An 18,833-nucleotide genomic window follows, 5' to 3' on the forward strand; every position below is an offset into this window, starting at 1 on the left:
GGGGCGGCGGGGAGCCAGAGCGGAGAGGAAAAATCCACCCATTTCCTGGGCAGATTGCGTCGGCCGCCGCCCGGCCGTGTCCCCGCCTCCCGGCCGCGGCCCCCGCGCGCAGCCCGCGGCGCGCTCAGAGCCAGAGCCGGGCGGCCCTTCCCGGCGGCGGAGCGCAGAGGGACGCGGCGGCACCAGGCACCCGGCAGCGGCGGGGCGGGCAGCGGCCGCCGGCGGCCACTCTCTCTGGCGCCCAGGGGCGGCGCAGCCATGGCCGGGGCGCGCGGGGCGGCGGCGGCGGCGGCGGGCGGGCGGTGGCGGGCAGAGGGGGCGCGGGGACACGGCCGGGCGCCCCTGCCCGCCGCGGTGCCCGCCGCCTGAAGGCTGCCCGGGGCGCGGAGCCGGCGCCGGCGCGGCGCCGGTGCAGGCGGCGACTTGAGGCGCGATGTCGGTGCCGCTGCTCAAGATCGGGGTTGTGCTGAGCACCATGGCCATGATCACCAACTGGATGTCCCAGACGCTGCCCTCGCTGGTGGGCCTCAACACCACCAAGCTCTCGGCGGCCAGCGGCGGGACGCTCGACCGCAGCACCGGCGTAAGTGCGCCCGCTGCCCGCCTTCGGGGGGCTCTCCTCCCGCCCCCTCCCCGACCTCCAACCCAGGGCTGGGCGGGCGCCGCGCGGGGCGCAGGGCGCAGGGGCAAGGGCGCACGCAGGGGGTCCCGAGGCGTCTCTTCTGCGCTGCGGGGTGACCCTGCTCCCCACGCCCCCAGCCCCGGCCACTCCTCCCGCCGCGGTTCCCCGGCAACGATTCCTTCCTTTGCCTGGTCCGCTCGTGGGGCGGGGGTAGCCTGCTCGGGCTCAGAGGTTCGGAGTCTTCATTCAACTCAGTCGTCTCTCACTGATAACGTTAGGAGGCTGAGGCGCGGGACTTGGGGATTTGTCCAAGGTCACTCCGCAAGTGAGGGGTGGAGACGCCGCCGCTCCATCCCGGTCTGCCTCGTCCAGCCAGGGCTCTGAGCGAAGCCCGCCCTACTTTGTAAAAGCCGGACTGGACCCGGCCCCGGAGTGGGGCCCCGCCGGGCGGCGGGCTCGGGAGCTCGTGCCCTCGCCAGCCTGCGCGTTCCCAAGTCCCAAGGCGCCTTTCCCTCCGCATCCCCATACGGAGGTCATTGGGCTCCCGCGGAGGAGAGTGCCGTGGGGGCCAGGGCGGGGCCCCCCAGGAGCCACTTGCGGCGGAGCTTGCCCCCTTGCCTTCTGCGCACCCCTCCCGCCCAGCCTCTCAAATCGTTTCTCCTCTTCTTTCGATGCCTTGGGGGAGGGGGCGAGTGGCCAGGGTCGCTTCTGGGCAGGGCTGACTTCGATGGTGGCTGGAGCCGAGGCTGAGCCGGAACCACCCATGAGCGACAGGCCAGGCGTGAGCGGAGGAAGGGGGTCGCCCAGGCCCGGCTCCCTCTAAGCTAAAAGGAGAGGTGAAGGACACGAGTCTCCTGCCGGCTCCCTTTTGGCTGCCAAGGGCGCAGTGCTCTGGGAGGAGGTCTCTGTGTGACCCCTCCTTAGCGCGTTCTCACGTTCACCTCACCTGCTGTTTCCAGAATTGCATGCACAGTGTTTCCTTCATAATGACTCTGTTCCTGTCTCTGGGCCCTTGGCTTCTGGGGCTGGAAATGAATGAAATGAAATGTATCCCTACTATAGATTCTCCCACCCTCTTCTCCTCCCCATCCCCAGGCTAAAAATAGCAGCGAGGTGACCTGAGGCCGCTGGGCAGGCGGAGGGCGGCAGGGCAGGGCAAGGATCTGTGTTCAGAGAGTGGTTTTGGATGGCAGTGTCCACCCTGTGTACCTGGTGGTCAGGATCACCTGAGCTGGGCTGCAAGGTGACACCAGCCTTGTCACCATGTCACCAGCCATGTGCAGCTTTGGTTTCTTGGTGGTCCCTGGGCACACCTCAGGTCTGAGGTTGGGTGTGACCCCTGCACAACATCACTGGCAACTTGGTGACATCCACCAAATGGCTTGTGGGTGGCAGCCTGTGCAGAGTTGGCAGCCCAGTGTTCTCTGGGGCCGTCTTCGCTGGGCTGCCAGCAGGAAGATGGCTGGAGCTCGGGGTCACCGCAGCTCTGGGCTCATAGGCTGCTGGCTCCCGGCTATTTCCACGGGTGCCGGGTCTCCTGGCGGCAGGGAGTGGCAGAGCGAGGCTGCGCCAGCCACCCCTGCCTGCCTTACGCGGAGGAGATCTCATTTCTGAATTACATGCCCACCGTGAGTCAGCCGGCCGCTTGCTTCCCTGCCTCCGGCCACCCCTTCCTTCTGCCTAAAGTAGCAAATTGGTCAGATGCCAAAACCCCAAGCATTCCTTTTGCTTAAAAATCCCTTGAATTTAAAAGTAAAATGTGAAGAGTTGTGACTGTTTGACTCCTTTCCAGTCCTGGGGACCCTGATGGGAGACTGTCTCTTTGTTCCTAGGGTCCCCTCTCCCTCACTGCGGTCAGAACTTGTCTTTGGACCATTTCTTTCCGCCTTTCCCCCGGGGTTGGAGGTGGACCATCTCCCCTGCTGGTTGCCCCTGGTACACTACCTTATGATCTCCCTTTCTCTCCCTCCCTCCCCCTCGCCCCCCCCCGCCCCCCCCCCAGGTGTTGCCCACCAACCCTGAGGAGAGCTGGCAGGTGTACAGCTCTGCCCAGGACAGCGAGGGCAGGTGCATCTGCACAGTGGTCGCCCCCCAGCAGACCATGTGTTCTCGGGATGCCCGCACGAAACAGCTGAGGCAGCTCCTGGAGAAGGTGAGTCTGCGCAGGGTGTGTGCGCGTGTGGGCGTCCTTGCATGTGCATGTGCATGCCCACACCAGCCACAAGGCTGGGCTAGCCTGCAGGCTGGTCCCAGCTCCAAGGCCTCACTCTTTCTGGACGTGTCCTCGCTCAGAATATTTGTGAATGAATGAATCCATGAATGGCTAGATGGAGACTCCTCAGGCATGGCCCAGGAGGAGAGGAATAGACCCTTCTGGTCACTGCAGGCTCCACTGGGGAGCCATGTGGGCACTGAGGACGGGGTCCAGGGCCCTCTCCCGCTTTGCTGTCTCTCCAGGCAGCGCCTGTGGTCTGGAGCCCCGAGGCTCAGAGCCGCCCCCAGCAGCTGCCTGGGAGAGTGCCCTGGGAGCCAGCGAGACCTGCTTGGGAAGCTTAGGTGATGGGATCTGTTCCCCGCCTTTGAGCGGTTGTTTCCCACCGCAGATGCCTCCCTGGGACAAAAGCAGATTCAGTTGTTACCTCGGAACCACCTGGGAACAGCAGTTGGGTACACATTTTGAATCCCTTATTTCACTTACTCTTCAAAGAGGCACACGAAGCGAGTGAGATTTTTCTCCATTTCGAGAAGTGGGAATCTGGGTCCAGAGGTGGCCTGACTTACCCCAAGCCCACAGCTGCTTTGCAGAGAGACAGCCCTCAAACCACAGGGCTGCCTGCCCACTGGCCTGGCGTCCTCTGCCCCCCACAGAGGCTGCCGCTCCTGATGGATGCAGCCAACTGCCTCCCGGAAATGTCCCCCCCAGACCCCTGGATTCTCCAACGACCTGAGTGTCGGGGCCCCTGGGAGATCCTGGGGGCCGAAAGAGAAACAGGCGGCCCTTCTGGTCCATTCACCACCCTCCCCCGAGGACAGAGGGCATTCTACATGGGGACCCCTCACACCTGAAATTGAGGTCACACTGCACACATGTACACACAGACAGAACAAACACACACACACACCCCACACACAAACACATACCACATACACAGACAGTCACATACACACCATGCACCCATACACACACACCACATACACATCACACACCACAAATACACACATACATATACACACACACTGCATACAAGTACACGCATACACATACACACATGCCACATGCACACCACATACAAATACACACGTACACATACACACACGCCACATACACACCACATACAAATACACACGTACACATACACACACGCCACATACATACCAAATACACATACACACACCACACGCACACATTGACACCACACACATACCGCAAATACACACATACACACCACACACAGAGATCACACACAGACACATACACACCAGGTATGCACCACACACAAACATGCACACTCCATGCACAAACACACGCATATACACACACACCATATAAATATATGCACACACACACACACCCCTAGTAAAGCCACGAGTCTCCATGAGTCGAGGAGGATGGGAGGAGGCAATCGTGGATGGGGCGTCGTGCCTGAGGATGGCCGCTCTGCTCGCTCGGGGGGCTGCCCTCGCCACTCGGGAGGGTCATGGAGCCCCTCGGCAGGACAGGATTCTTCAGTTGGAGCTCAGCTTGACCAGAAGCCTCCCACGACTGCGGGCAGGGCGGGTCCCTTTCCTGGACTCAGTTTCCCGGCCTGTCAGGGGAGAGGTGGGTGGGAGATCGCTGGGGTGCCCCCAGCTCTGCCCGTCTGGGAGGACCTGTGGAGGGACCCTTGTTCCTTGGCGAGAAGAAGGACTGGGGGAGTGCAGAGCGAGGGCTGGTCCCCAAGCCTTCTCCCCTGTAAGGGACAGCGTGCTCCTCCCCCCATCCTTAGCCACCCCAGGAAATCATTTAAGAAGCATTAAAGTGAATTGCATTTAACAGATCCCACAAACATTTGTTAACAGCAGACTAGACTAAAGCCTGATGGGCCTTTAATTATTCGAATTAAAGAGGAGGGACTGCAGCTCCAGGGGCCTGGGAGGGGGGCTGGAGGGCAGGACCCCCACCCACGCTCTTGGGAGGAGGTGCCTGGTGGGTGACAGAAAGCTGGAAATGGGTTCCAGAAAGTTCTCTGGGCCCCTGGGAACACAGGCCTTGGGGCTCTCCGTTCTGCCCTTCTGTGCCACAGCGTTACTGCTTAACACTGAGCCCTGTTCTAGACCCTCGAGGGCACAGTTTTCAGGGGGCAGAAGCTGTTTGTCGCGAAGAGGGCCTCCCTGCCTCGTGTGTGGTTCCGAGTTCTGTCATGGGGCTGGGGGCCCAGGGGAGCGCATCCCGTGTAGTTCCGTGACTCTCCAGCCTGGCTTCACGTTCAGATCTTCCGAAGGTGGAGCCGTGGGTCCTGTGCCCAGAGGCTCTGAGTTTAACTGGCCCAGAGTCCTTGGGAGGGGCCTGGCAGCTGCACAGGGTTGAGGACCGCTGGAGACCCACAGATGCAAAAGGCAGGCGGGGACCGGGAGCTCTGTTCTCTTTGGAGATGCGCACCCCCGCGAGTTTGAAAGTGTGGTCTTTGGAGTCAGTCTGAGCCTTGACTCATGTGTGACGGTAGATAAGTTGCTTAACTTCTCTGAGCCTCCGTCTCATGTGTAAAATAGGACTTGAAATAGCGTTTACCTCCCTGGGTTTTGGAAAGATGGAATGAGATAGATAAATGACGGGCTCAGCACAGTGCCTGGAGCGTTGCAAATGTTGCATCAATGTTAGCAAGTGGTCACTCCCTGGAGGCCAGCGGTGTCTGCCCCTCCCCGTTCTCAGCACCTGCTCCACCCGGGGCGCGGCGCGGGGTAGACTATGTCAGTCAGCAGCCGTGTGACCGTGGCGCCTCACTTGGCTTCTCAGGGACGCATCCTGCAGGTGAGAGAGTGGCCAGACCGCCATCTTCTGAGGGTGAGGAGATCCGGCAGAGCGAGCGCGGCTTCCTCCCGCCCGTTATCTGCTCTGTGATTGGCCAGAGAAGGAGGCGTCCCTTCTGGGCGGGAAAGACTGTCGGACAGTCTGTTTCCCTTTAAGGCAGCTGAGTAGTTCGGCATCTTTCAAATTTGTTCTCTAAATTTAAAATTTAATCACATTTAAAATTTGTTGAAAGCGTCCCTCCTCTGGCCGGTGACCAGCCCGTGGTGCCGCGTGTGGTCCCCTGTGAGAAGTGCGAGACCAGAGCCGGTGTCGGCCCAGCAGCTCCTGCTCAGCACGTTGTGGCCCCAGCTTTCCTGGATTTTGCCCTCACGAGAGGAAGGGTCCTCTCAGGAGGGGAGGGGGCAGGGGTCGTGACGGCAGCTGCCCCTTGCGTTCCCTCCTCCCAACCATACGGCTGCAGGGAGCACTCCTGTGCATAGGTGCTGGGGTGACAGGTGTGAAGGCCCAGTCCCCTTCCTCCATGAGTCACCAGTCCAACAAGGTGGTTGAGACAGCTGTGTGGGTTACTGCTGTGCAGGCATTGTGTTAACAAGGTGATGCTGTTTCCAAGGAGTGTGCAGCCACTTCCGGCTTTGCTCATCGTGGAAGCCTCCCTGGAGGAGGTGGCATTTGGGCTGGGCCTTGAAGGATGAAGGGAGCCAAACATCATAACATTTCTCAGAGAAGAGCAGTAGTAATTCAAAGTGACGGAATAAGACAGATGAGGGGAAACAGGGAGACGTAGGTGAGAGAGCAAATATATTTCAGTTTCCCACAAAATGTCTAAAGAGAAAGGCTCAGAGAGAGTCAAAGTCACCCACATATTATATTTCACAAGCATGAGGTTTTTCGGGTTTTTTGGTGAGGAAGAGTGGCCCTGAGCTAACATCTGTGCCAATCCTCTTCTATTTTGTATGTGGGTCACTGCCACAGCATGGCTTGATGAGCAGTGTACGTCCACACCTGGGATCTGAACCTGTGAACCCCGGGCCGCTGAAGCAGAGTGCGCAAACTCAATCACTGCACCACTGGGCCGGCCTGTCACAAGCCTGAAGTTGTAAACTGAATTCGTGTCTGTTACTTTCAGACAAGAAGCCATGAAGTCCTGGCCTTTCTAAACGCTGAGATGAGCAGTGTTGGTCTTTCTCCTGCTGGGCAGCCCTTGGTTGCTGTCTCTCTTCTGTTTTGTTTTATCCGAAGGGTGGAGGATGCACTGTAAGAAATGGAAACCACACTAGCATCTTGTCACTGACCAGGCAAAGCGAAGCCTCATACCCAAATGATTTTGTTCCTAAAAGGGAGAGTATTGTCTAATTCAGCAAAAAATCAGCCGTGGAGATTTGCAGCTGTGGAGGCATCTTCCTCCTCAGGAATTGGATTAGATTCTGAGGAAATGACCCAAACGCCCCTTCAGCAGTCCTGAGCTTCCTTCCACCTCCCCTCCCACCGCCCCAAAAGCGTTTGCACAGAGTGCGAGCCAGTTTCCTGAAAATAAAATGCACTGGCAGGGGGCTGCACTAGAAGTGTTTTTCTTTCAAGCTCCCTGGAATCCTGTTGAATATTAAAGTTCCGTCTTGAGGCGAGACTCAATTCCGATCTGCCCATAAAGATGTAAAACAGCGATTCTTCATTTGCAGGCTGATTGATTTCCGACTCTGTGTTCTGAATGGACGTGGTTGCAGAGCAGTCATCCCCCTATGATATTGTGGGGGTGATGGATGGCGTGCGAGATGGGGGAGAGGACGCTCGATGCGCAATCAGGGAGGGTACGGCCCTCGTTCCCTCGTTCTGCACTTACGCAATCAGCCTCCTCAGCAAGACACCCAGCGAGACTGGGGGAAAGAGACTCTGTAGCTGGGGGTAGGGGAAGCCCAGCCATGCTGTTCATCTTGGTTGATATTTGTGCCTGCCTGACCGACTTCATCCTGCAGAGTAAAGAGGCTAGAAACAATCCCCCCCCCAAAAAAGAAAGAGAAAAAATGACCCAAAGCCGTATGCCTGGAGCTCTGAGCAGTGAGGAGCTCGAGGCTCCTGCACCCCTGATTTGCACCCCTGGGCGTAAGAACATGTCCGGGAAGATGGCAGAGGAAATGTTTACCAAACCAGTTTGCTCTGTTCAGGGACTTCTTGGTCAGAACAACCCCTGATGCTGGTGATTAGCTGGTGAATAATGCCTGGGCCACGGCTGGTTCCCAGCGTGTTGGCGAGTGGAGAAGGTCACTGTCCCGTATTAGGAGGCAAACAAGGTCATTGGGCGCCTGCCACAGCTCCTTCCTTGAACCTGTTGCCTTTTTGACAGGTGCAAAACATGTCTCAATCCATAGAGGTCCTGGACAGGCGAACTCAGAGAGACTTGCAGTACGTGGAGAAGATGGAGAACCAAATGAAAGGACTGGAGTCCAAGTTCAAGCAGGTGGAGGAGAGTCATAAGCAACACCTGGCCAGGCAGTTCAAGGTATGCATCTACCTCCTCCCCCTCCTCCCCCTCCTCCTCCCCCTCCTCCTCCCCCTCCTCCTCCTCCTCCTCCTCCTCTGAGACACTGGGCTTGTTTTCCCTTCCTGCTTTCCTTCCCCTTTGCCTCCAGAAGTAGCAGTTTGGGGTGGAGAAGGAGCCCAGCAAGGTCTGTTCGTTGCCTTGCAGACAGCTGCTGTCCCCGGAAAGGGAGCAGCAACCTGCCCTCGCCCTAGTTTGGCAAAAGCCCCCTGGAAAGGGACAGACTCGAGCAGCGGTGTTCAGCACCCATTAGCTTCTGAGGCTGGGGTCCCAGGTCCTGGCTGCTCGAGCCAAGTCGCAGATTAGCTGGGAAGCGACACGATTGGTCCTTGTCATTCCACAGCTGCTGCAGGTAAATTACATTAGCCGAGGATTAGCCTAATTGATTAGAGCCATTCCTGAGTAGGGATCACTCAGGGCAATTTTTCACATCTGACCTAATTTAGCTGTGACGAGGCACACTGTAGATTTGCGGGGAAGAAAGAGAGAGACACCAATATCTTTCTCACTTCCTGGTAAGTGTTCCTTTCCTCCGGGTAACTCTGGACATGGTAGCCCGAGTTTTTTTGACCTAAAATTATATATACATATGTACAAATATGTATATATACACCTATAGTTTACTCAGCTTCAAAATGATTAAACTGAGAAATTGGATGCACCTTAATTAAGGTATACATGCATGTTAATTAGGAATCTGGCCCAGATATAAATGAGCAGGTCAAATTACACATTCCCGCTTCACTAGAAATTGCTGATGCTCTGTCTTCCTATCCTTTTTATGCTAATGTTTTCCTTTGATGTGCTCCCTGCATGAAGCAAGAACTAATTCGCTTTTTAAAGCGATGCATTATATAGACGAAATGGCAAGCTAATGAAGTTATAAATCTATAGTATAAATAAAATAATTGCAGACCTGATCCTGTTGAGAGGAAATGAGCCTATGGCTCTCACTGGAGGCAGGTGGACAGGTCGTCCTTGCTTCTGACGTGTCATCAGGAATTATCTTGGAGAGAGATTTTGATTGGCCTGACCAAAAAGAGTTTGTGTCTCTCCTTGAAGGGCCAGCCCCCGCTTCTCTTTGGTAGATTCAGATTCCTCTAAAGATGAGGGTGTGTTTAACAATCGTGGTCTAGCTCATCTTTGCAAGCATTGTCCACACAGGCATCTTTCCCAGTTCCAAACTTTGGGGCAGGATGGCTCCAGGAGAAGAAATGCAATCTGTTGCCTTTTACCATGCTTTAATTGCATTAAAAATTTCAACAGAAATTGTGAAGGAATCTATGTAAGTGTTCCAGCAGTCTGTTTGGGCTAACTTGAGCACTGAAGTGTGATTTTTTTTTCTGAGTGACCATGAAAATATCTGTCTACTAATGGATATCTGTTTAAGGCAGGCTAGTAAGCTAGCTCTTCAACAGTGTTTCATTTTCTTGCTTGCAGGGCTAACTTAAAAGAGTTTTTTCAATGCTGCAGTGACTGAAGAAGCAGTCCACTCCCATGTACCCATGAAAGAGGGCCAGAGAGCTTTTTGCACCATGCATTTTTACTATTATTTTCCAATCGTTAGCACCATATCACTAAGGAACCTTGAATACAACCAGGATCCTCCTTTGCATGCGACTGTAGATGCATTTCATGAATAGTTTGAACCCTTGTCAATGCATTTTTTTGAAAAAGAAAAAAAAAGAAACTTTGTGTATGTGATTTAAAGCATGTAACCTTAAGATGTTGCATTCTAAACTGACAATAAAGACCTTTCCCAAATATGTTGGTGTTCTGGAGACTGTTTAATATACTCTTCTAACTCATTTGGACCAGAATAAATAAATCCATAAATAAAGCGGGAGTATGCACATTTTCCCTCACCTAGGGAGAAGCCAGGCCAAGGCAGGGTGTTACGAGTTTTTGCACGCATCGCACTGAACCCAGCTTATTTTGACCTTGCAGGCGATAAAAGCGAAAATGGATGAACTTAGGCCTTTGATCCCTGTGTTGGAAGAGTACAAGGCCGATGCCAAATTGGTATTGCAGTTTAAAGAGGAGGTGCAGAATCTGACGTCAGTGCTTAACGAGCTGCAAGAGGAAATTGGCGCCTATGACTACGATGAACTTCAGAGCAGAGTGTCCAATCTTGAAGAAAGGCTCCGTGCATGCATGCAAAAACTAGGTAGGCTCAGAACCCTGCGGGGGCATGGCGCTGGCTGCCCGGCTCCCGTCGCACACAGGCTTAGGGAATGGTGCTGAAGTGGACAGCGCCCGCCTGGCTTCAGGGAGGCCATGGCTGCATAGGCGCCTGGGTAGGGCTGCCTCGAGACAGAGCCAAGGAGTGTAGGCGGCCCCCTCCTACGGCATTGTCCAATCCGGTGCAAAGGCCGGCTTGCAGAGCCCATGGAGTTGCACATTTGGAAAGAAACAGGATGATATTAGATGTTACATGCCTTCTGAAGAATGTGTGTGTGCGCACATGAGTGTGTGTGTGTGTGTTGGGGTGAGTTTTTAAGACACGAGGTTTATTTTGTTCTTGTTTTAAAGATTGGCCCCGAGCTAACATCTGTTGCCAATCTTTTTTTTCTCTCTCCCCAAAGCCCCCCAGTGCATAGTTGTATATTCTAGTTGTAGGTCCTTCTAGTTCTGCTATGTGGGATGCTGCCTCAGATGGCTTGACGAGTGGTGCCAGGTCCATGCCCAGGATCCGAACCAGCAAAACCCTGGGCCGCTGAAGTGGAGCACACGAACTTAACCAGTCGGCCACCGGGCAGGCCCCAAGACACAAATTTAATAGGGCTGGACACGTATATCTCAGATTCCCTCCAGGTTGAGAACAAGGGCTGATGAAGCTCCCCAAGATAATGAATCGTGCACAGTTGGAAGAAAAAAGAAAATAAGATATAATCACATCACAGTTGAAGGTTTGCCATTCACAGCAAGTAAAGGAGCCCCTCTAACAGCTGGAAGGAGTGGCACCTGTGAGCTGATGAGCTCTCTGCTCCTGTTCATGTTTTCTAAGACGGACCCAACGTGGGCCACCCCTCTGGGTCCTTATTCTTCACTGAACACCCACTTACCTTATCAATGTTCCTGTTAGTTACTTTAACAAATCTTAACGTATTGGTCTCTGAGTCCACTTTTAAATGGTACATTTTAAATCCCAATTCCATTTTTAGGTTTTCTTAATGAAGATTAGCCAGCCTTCCTCACCAACAGTTTTTTGAACACAAAGCATGTTCGTTTTCGTATTGTATACTTTTCAGAGTAACTTAGGGTAATTTTAGGGTAATTTTGTTTTGTGACGTTTTCCTTAGGTTTGATCTGATGTTCTGATTTGATTTCCTTTTTATCCCCTCCCCCATGAGCACACTCCGAATACCTTATGGTAAACTTAAAGCGTCCCAAAAGAACAAATGCTTTTTAAACCCCTGGTGCTGTTAGTCAGGTGGAGGAGAGAGAGTATTCAGAAGGCAGAGAAACGGAGTGAGCCAAGATTTTCATTTAAAAAGGTTGCTGCATCTAGGTCGTCTTCAATGCTGGTGTAGGTAGCGTAGTAAAGGCATACATTTGAAGTTCTCTGGTCCTAGACGGAAGACAGTGAGAAACGTTGGGAGTTTGAGAATGGACCTGTTCTACTGTGTACGCTTTCGCTCTGTCGCACGAGGGACTGTTTCCTGCATTTTTTCAGTGAAGTGCTGCGTGGTGGTCAGGCCCAGCGTGTTGGCGGCTGGGTGACCTGGGACAATCCCAGGAGGGGTCTGGGCTGGATGGTCTCTACCAGCTGTTCCCATTTTGACATTGCCGGCGTCGGGGTGAATGTTTGAAATGGTAATAACTATAGGGCTCTATTAATGATTATAGAACTATATGATTCTTTCCATTGGGCGTGGTCTTCGGGTTTCTACCCATAATGACCTTGAGCTCGCCGTCGCCACTCTCTCTCCAGACGCTTCCACTGAGGGTTCTCTCCTCTGAAAATCCATGTGGCTGGGCGGGGAGGAGTTGTTTGTTATTTATTGCCCCACAAGCAGCGTTCTCCCCTCCCTGGTGCACAGACTGTGAATACCAGGGAGGGGCCAAGATGAAACCTCACGTCTTCCAGTTAAGTGCTCAAGGAGGAAAATGGAAATGCAGAGCCAAAAGTTACAAGTGGTGAGAAGCTAAGGGTCTTTCCAAGAGGGGTGGCGCCCCCGGGCCGAGCGTCCTTCCCATTTGTACTTGGCCTATTTTTAGAAGCTGGTGAATTCACTTTACGGCTTAGCAGCTTGGGGCTTTCACATGGTCTTCCCCTTGGGCTGCTAAAACATTTGATTTGGGAGAAAAGGGAGAGGATGAACAGGCCCCCAGAGGTCGTGTTCCCCACCATTGGAGCGCGGCCGAGTGGTGTCAGCCCCACATTTAATTCTTTCTTCAGAAAGACCGTGACATGGACGTAGTCAGGCTGAGTTGGAGTTTGCAGGTGGGGCCTAGAGATCTGCATTTAGCCAGCACCCGGGTGATTCCGATGAATGCCAGACTAGGAGAGCCCCGGGTCTGGGGGAGGCAGTGTCGTAAAGCAGTAAGTGCCACTCGACAGCTGCGTGACTCTCCCGAGGCATCTACCAGTGGCCTCTTGGCCTGCAAAATGAAGGTATAGGAGTCTCAGTGGCCTGGGGTTACCGTGCGAGTCCATGGACGTCATTCACGTCACAGGCTCCACACTATGCCCGGCGCAGAGTAGGCAGTGGTAGGATAGATAGGTCAGTAGTAGACGATAGACAGATAGATAGACAGATGGACAGACGATAAGTAGAGATAAATTACTGATTGGTATGTATATGCGCAGACAGATGGACGGACGGACAAATAGCTGGATGGATAGATAAACAGATTGATAGATAGATGTAGCAGCTGCTGCAGCTGCCTCCCCCTCTTGCTAGGTTTTCATTCAAACTCAGTAACTTGAGGATCCAATTAATACCGTGCGGCTGCTTAATTTGGTCTTGCTTTCAGCCTCGCAAATAGGCCCCATCTGCAGACCGCCCTGGCAGCCTGCTTCCTTGGTGGAGCTTGCCGGAGAGCATCAACAGAGGCAGCCTGCCTTCCATGCTGGGGCCCGCGTGCCCTGGGAGCGTCCTGGGGGCAGGACTTCTGCAAGACATGGCCTCTCGGTAGCTGGCAGTTTCCGTCCTCCCCCCTGGACTCCTTGACTCCTCGGCGTGAAGTCTGACTGTAGGTTCCCTGGTCTCGGTTACCTTCCTGGTGTGACAGCGGAGAGAGGGTCTCCCTGCAGTTCCCCCCAAAGAGCTCTTAATTGGTCTCTCTGTGGCCTCCCTCTCTTTGAGTCGATGTTGCTGACAATTCCTGACTCCAGAACATACACAGAAAAAACAAAACAAGGCCTGCGGCTTCCATTTGTTTTCAGTTTCCATTTTTAAAGAGCCCTCCTCCCTAGGATGGTGTGTTTTTCCTAAGGACCCAGCCAGAAACTCAAGTCTGAGCTCTTGTTTCCGGGACGTCCCGGGGCGTCCTCGGGGAGGGAGGCAGGCAGTGTCTCAGCGCTCCCTGCGGCTCTGCTTGTCCCCAGGCAAGGGAGTGGCAGAGCTGCCCCAAGCCCTGAGCCCCACCTAGCTGGGGCATGGGCCTCACTGTCACTGCTTGGAGAGCCTGGAGTCAGATGCCCCAGCAGAAGCCAGAGCCGGGCTGCCCCACGCAGCGTGTCCTGCCAGGGCGTGTGCCTGCCAGCTTTGCGGAGGGGCTGGCTGGTTTTTAGGGCTTCCTCCAGTGATCCCGTGCTGGGACTTGGTTGCTAAAGGCTTCCCTAGGAAGGGCCAAGGAGGCAGAGAGACCCGCCCCCACCTGCTCCCCAGGGGCCTGGATGGAGCTGGCGAGTGAGCTGCTGGCGAGGACAATGGGTGGAATAGCACCCGTGGAGTTTGCACTCAGGATTGAGAGTTACATTTAGGATCCCTCAGTCTGCAGGAGAACCCGCTAGGACGGCAGGGAGGAAACGAACTCAGATCCACGTGCCGCCCATGGGAGCTGGCCTGAGTCGGATCCTGGCAGGGCAGGCTTTCCCTTCCAGGTTCCTTCAGGGAGTGCTCAGGGTTGCGTATGATGAGGTCTGCTGGTGGCCCACCCTGCCTTGCCATGAGTGTCCAGGAGGGCCACTGTCTTAGGGCCCCCTCCTGGTCTCCGGGTCTGAGCACGCAGCCTGCGCAGAGGCCGCTCTGTCTCAGGTTATCTCGTCTGCAAGGACATTTGTCTGTCCGAGCTCCGAGCTTTGCAAACTTTTCCGGCTGAACTCTTCAAAGCCTCTAAAGGATCAAGGCTGGGACCCAGGGAGGTAGGCCTGGGCACGGAGCAGTCCCAGGACCCCGTCTGCCTGCTGCGCGGCCGTCAGCCCTCTCAGTCTGGCCTGACTCCTTGGCGGGCGTATCACCCAGGGCCTGCTCCAGGCTCCTTTGGGAGGTCATCAGCCCTGTTGTTCAGAAGCAGCTCCCCTCCAGGAATAGCAAGAGGCAGGTGATTCCACGTGTGGGGTGCCACTCGGTCCAAGCCCCCAGCTCTGCAAGGTGGCCTCCCTCCTGGGACCCGTCCTGGGTCCCCCGGGGCAGCCAGACCCTGCCAGCTGGCGTGCTGTCCCCGGAGCTCAGCCTCCACCGAGATGCACCGGCACAGGGCCAATTCCTGAGCCTCCTCTTCTCCCCTGCCCTCTGCCCCTCCCCGTGCACGCATCCTGAGCACTCGTGACGGGAGAGGGACACTTTCCTGAACTGATTGTGCCAAGACTCCGCCTCGAGGCTCTGCCTTGGGGCTTTTTTAGCTCCTGTCAGTTCCCGAGGTCTTGGCAGAACCAGTCTGGACGGAGAACCAAAAATAACTCTCTGACTCAGGCCTGGGCGTCGGGGGGGCCCTCCTGCCCTCCGTGGGCCCAGGAGAACTGAGCCTGCAGCCAGTGGGGTGAGGAGCACGGCTCCCGGCCAGCAGGTCTTGCTCTGCCCGCTCTAATCTGTGAATGAAGGCTCCTCCGAGGGGCTGGCAGAGGGTGGCGCCTAGCCCCCAGCCAGCCTGCGCTTGGTGAGGGAGAGGGGGACCTCAGCGGGGGCGGGGCCGGGGCTGGCGTGCAGCAGAGCTTTCCCCTGCACACCAGACGGGGACCTGCAACCCTTCCCCAAGCGGCCAGCTCCCCCTTCTCCGCAGACACAGGCCACAAGGTCCAGGATGGGCAGGACGCAGTGCGACAGTCCCAGACAGCCCGAGTGGACTTTGCGGAGAATGAAACCCCCTTTTCTCCACGTTTTCAGTCTGAATTCACAATGATGATAATGGCTGCTGAGCCCCACTGAGCACTTCCCCCACACCAGTCCTCCATCGGTTAGTTAACTGCTTAATTCTCACGACCACCCTCTGAGGCGGTATCATAGTTATCAACAAGGCGCACTATCGGTCTGTGCCCCGCGCAGGAGAGGGTGGCCCTCCTTCGCCTCCTGTCCCCTCTACTGGGACACAGAGGGAAGCCATAGATGGGTGAGGACTTTCTGAGGTGACTCATTTTACCTCTGAGTACCCAAGAGATGAGTCATTCATTCGTTCATTCCTTCACTCATTCTTGGACGACTCCCCAGCCCGAGTCTTGGGGAAATAGATGAGGGCAGTAAGACCCAGATGCTCCTGTCTGTGGCCCAGGAAATGCATGGTCACCAGCACGGGCCAGTGAGGACAAGGTGGGTGGAGCTCAGAAGGGAGACATCTCTGGAAGAGATATCAGTGTGGGTCAAGGGGGATGGCATTCCAGTGGAGGGACCGGCTTGAGCAAACGTGTGGCATGGGGAAGTCTAGGCTGGCGGCCAGGCCTGTGAGCCGAGCTGGGGTGTTGACCTGCCGTTTTCGCCTTCTGAGTGTGATGGGGGGGACAGACGTCTGGTCTCCTCCGGGGGAGGTCATCCCGCAGAGGAGGGCGTGGCTGCCGCAGACGGGGGACAGAGCTGTCGAGGGAATCCCCAGCACCTTGGGAAATGACTGAACCCACAATGTGCTACGCGATGGAAGACCTGCAGGCTTTTCCCCAAACTGTGACACCCCTGGGGGCGATGGCTCCTTCTCCTTCCAGGGGGCCAACAGGGCCACCGCCCCTCGGCTCAGTGGTGGGGAGGCCTTCCCCAGGAGATGCTCAGGCGGCATGATGCTGTCTTAGTGGACGCTGGGAGGGCTGGAGGAGGGCTGTTGATGGCGAGAGATGGCTCCTGTTAGTGACTCCCAAGTCCCCCGAGTTCAGAGGGTCTGCTGTCTCCAGGGGTAGCCCAGGATTGGAACAAAGAGAGTGCTGGGGGGACAGCCTTGGGGCCTGCCTCTCCTGTGCCCTCCCTCCTCCAGACGAACCCTTAGAGAGCCCCACACCGAATCTTCAAGAGGCACGTGGGGTGGAAAATTGGTCTGAGGCTCTCATGGGGAAGCAGTCTCTCACGAGGTTTCCACGCGCCCGCCTTCTTGGTGGTGTAGCTGCTGGCTGACCTTGGGTATAACCCTCAGGCCCCTTTCTCCTCCATCTCTCCTCCTTGAGATGGTGGGTTGGGAGGAGGGGATTTGTCCAGAGAACTTGCTCTGATCCTCAGCAGTGACCCCAGCCCGTCTGCAGACTCGCCCACCAGCCCTGCGAGCGATGGCTGCTGCTGGGAAGCCTCGGGCCGTGAGGGGACAGTATTTATGTGGAAAGGCACATAATTCCTCCTGAAAGCAGACCAGGCGAAATAAATCTGGAGAAGGGATAGGCGAGTAAAAATAGTCCTGCGTTTCTTTTTCCAATCTGGGCCAGAGGCAGCAGCCTAGGAGCGGGCCGCTGGGACTTAGGAGCAGGGCAGCGTGACTTGATGGGAATTTGGGTGCAAAGCCAGCCTTTCTTCTGCTCGCTGTCAGCTCTTAATCCCTCTTCAAAGCCTCTGCATTGCCCAGATGCCCGTTCTCCTGCCAACACAGAAACTGCGGCGCCTGGCGCTGGGCTGGCTGTTGGAGCTTCCATCTTCCCGTCTCCGTACGGTGATGCTAACGGGTATCCTCACCCGCTTTACGCTCAGGGAGAGAGCGGGGGGCACCCCAGACTGTACAGAGCTGGGAGTAAGCCCCACCCCAGGCCAGCCTGCGATGCCTAGCCCACCCACCCTGTTTTCCGGATTATCCTGGCTAAACCATGGTCCCCAGGTTAAGTGGTGGACAATCTTCTGAAAGCCCGGATCATCTCTGAACTTTGCAGACTGCTGTGTACATATGCTAATCGTGGCAGCTGAGCAGAGCCACGCAGACCTAGGAAGTCGCACGCCGGCCTGGCCTGGAGGGAAGGGAGGACATCACAGAGGGCAGACATCTCCCCAGGGCATTCGAGGTTCCCTCCATCCCCCTGGCCCTGCTCTGTCGATACCGTCAGAACCCTGGCTCTCCGGCCCCAGGACTCCTGTTCCAGGCAGGAGAGAGATTCTCGCCCTGCGGGAAGAGCTGGCCCGCCCTCCGTGGGAAGGCGGCGACCTTTCGCCTGGTCCGGCTCAGGCCGTGGAAGGGCGCAGAGAGGCGAGCTCTGTAGTGAAGCGCACCGTCCCTGTTGCGTCCTGAAACAAATCGCGCTTGGCATACATCTTGCACTGAGCCTCACCCCGTGCCAGACCGTGCAGGCTGTTCCCGTTGCCTTCTCTCCAGCAGCCTTAGGAGATTGGGCTGCTGCGGTCCCTGTTTCCCAGAGCAGGAAACCGAGTCTTGGCTAAGTTATCTGATCCCCCAGAGCAGCACCGTCACCCCCAGGCCTGTGTGGGTGGAGGTGGTGCGGCCCAGGGGGCACGCACTGCTCCCTCTCCTGCCCTCCCTGACCTCGGCTGCCCTCTGTGGCGGGAGGGGATGGCTTCTCTGGCCTTTGGGGTTAGGGGTGTCCCCAGGAAGAGCAAGGGCACGGGCGTCTTTTAGCAGCATCCCAGACTGAGGGGGCAGAGGGGGCCTGCGTCCTCCCTCAGGGACAGTCGGGCACTCACTCCTCTTCTCCTGCGCTGTGCGCTCTCTTCCAGCATGTGGCAAGCTGACCGGCATAAGTGACCCTGTGACTGTCAAGACCTCTGGCTCGAGGTTCGGGTCCTGGATGACAGACCCTCTGGCCCCAGAAGGTGATAACAGGGTAAGTGCCCCATTTGTCTGGCCTGGGTCTAGGGGTCGTTTGCACCAGGGTGTCCTTGTGGGGACCAGTGGGTCCCTTCTCCATCCCCTGCCTTTCTGGCCCTCATTCCAGTGTGCCACCTGCCCGGCAGATGCTCCTGGGGCTGTGGACTGAGCAGAGCTGGGTGCCCCCCAGGATTTGTTCCTGGGGGACTCTGGGGAGGGGCTGGGTCCCTTGCTGAGGTCCCTGTGCTGACGTGCAGTCACAGACCACAGGGATGGCAGCGATACAGGGATGATGGTGGCAACTGATGGCAAATGACGGGCCCCTGCGATGCCCCTCCCCAGGTGTGGCTCTGCCCTTCGGCACGCGGGCTGTGGGTGGGCGAGTGGGTGGGCGATCAGTCTGTCTCTTCCGCTGGAATGTTCCGGACGTTGCCATCCCTGCCCCGGTTTCAGCGAGAGACTCCGTTAGGCCTTTCTTGTTTTAATGACATCTCATTTGTATTTCATTTGCCATTCCTTTCATGGCTGATGGAAACTCATGTTCCTTTTTGATTTAGGAAAGAGGC

The 18,833-nt window shown here is 56.2% G+C and overlaps 1 protein-coding gene across 3 annotated transcripts in view; it reads left to right on the forward strand.

The window, feature by feature from the left end:
* OLFM1 (olfactomedin 1) overlaps positions 1-18,833 on the forward strand; it is a 39,662-nt gene that overhangs the window by 13,486 nt on the left and 7,343 nt on the right. Inside the window, exons 1-5 of one of the 3 annotated variants that reach the window (XM_003364081.5) lie at positions 293-583; positions 2,625-2,774; positions 7,969-8,124; positions 10,111-10,330; positions 18,177-18,283. In XM_003364081.5, coding sequence (XP_003364129.1) covers positions 434-583; positions 2,625-2,774; positions 7,969-8,124; positions 10,111-10,330; positions 18,177-18,283 — 783 coding nt within the window. In that variant the 5' untranslated portion in view covers positions 293-433. Of the gene's footprint in view, positions 1-292; positions 584-2,624; positions 2,775-7,968; positions 8,125-9,603; positions 9,930-10,110; positions 10,331-18,176; positions 18,284-18,833 lie in introns of those variants that run through there. The other 2 variants (XM_001917922.5, XM_070251846.1) reach the window with 2 other exon arrangements.

This window comes from Equus caballus, chromosome 25 (assembly GCF_041296265.1).
Source record: "Equus caballus isolate H_3958 breed thoroughbred chromosome 25, TB-T2T, whole genome shotgun sequence".
Lineage (NCBI taxonomy): Eukaryota > Metazoa > Chordata > Mammalia > Perissodactyla > Equidae > Equus > Equus caballus.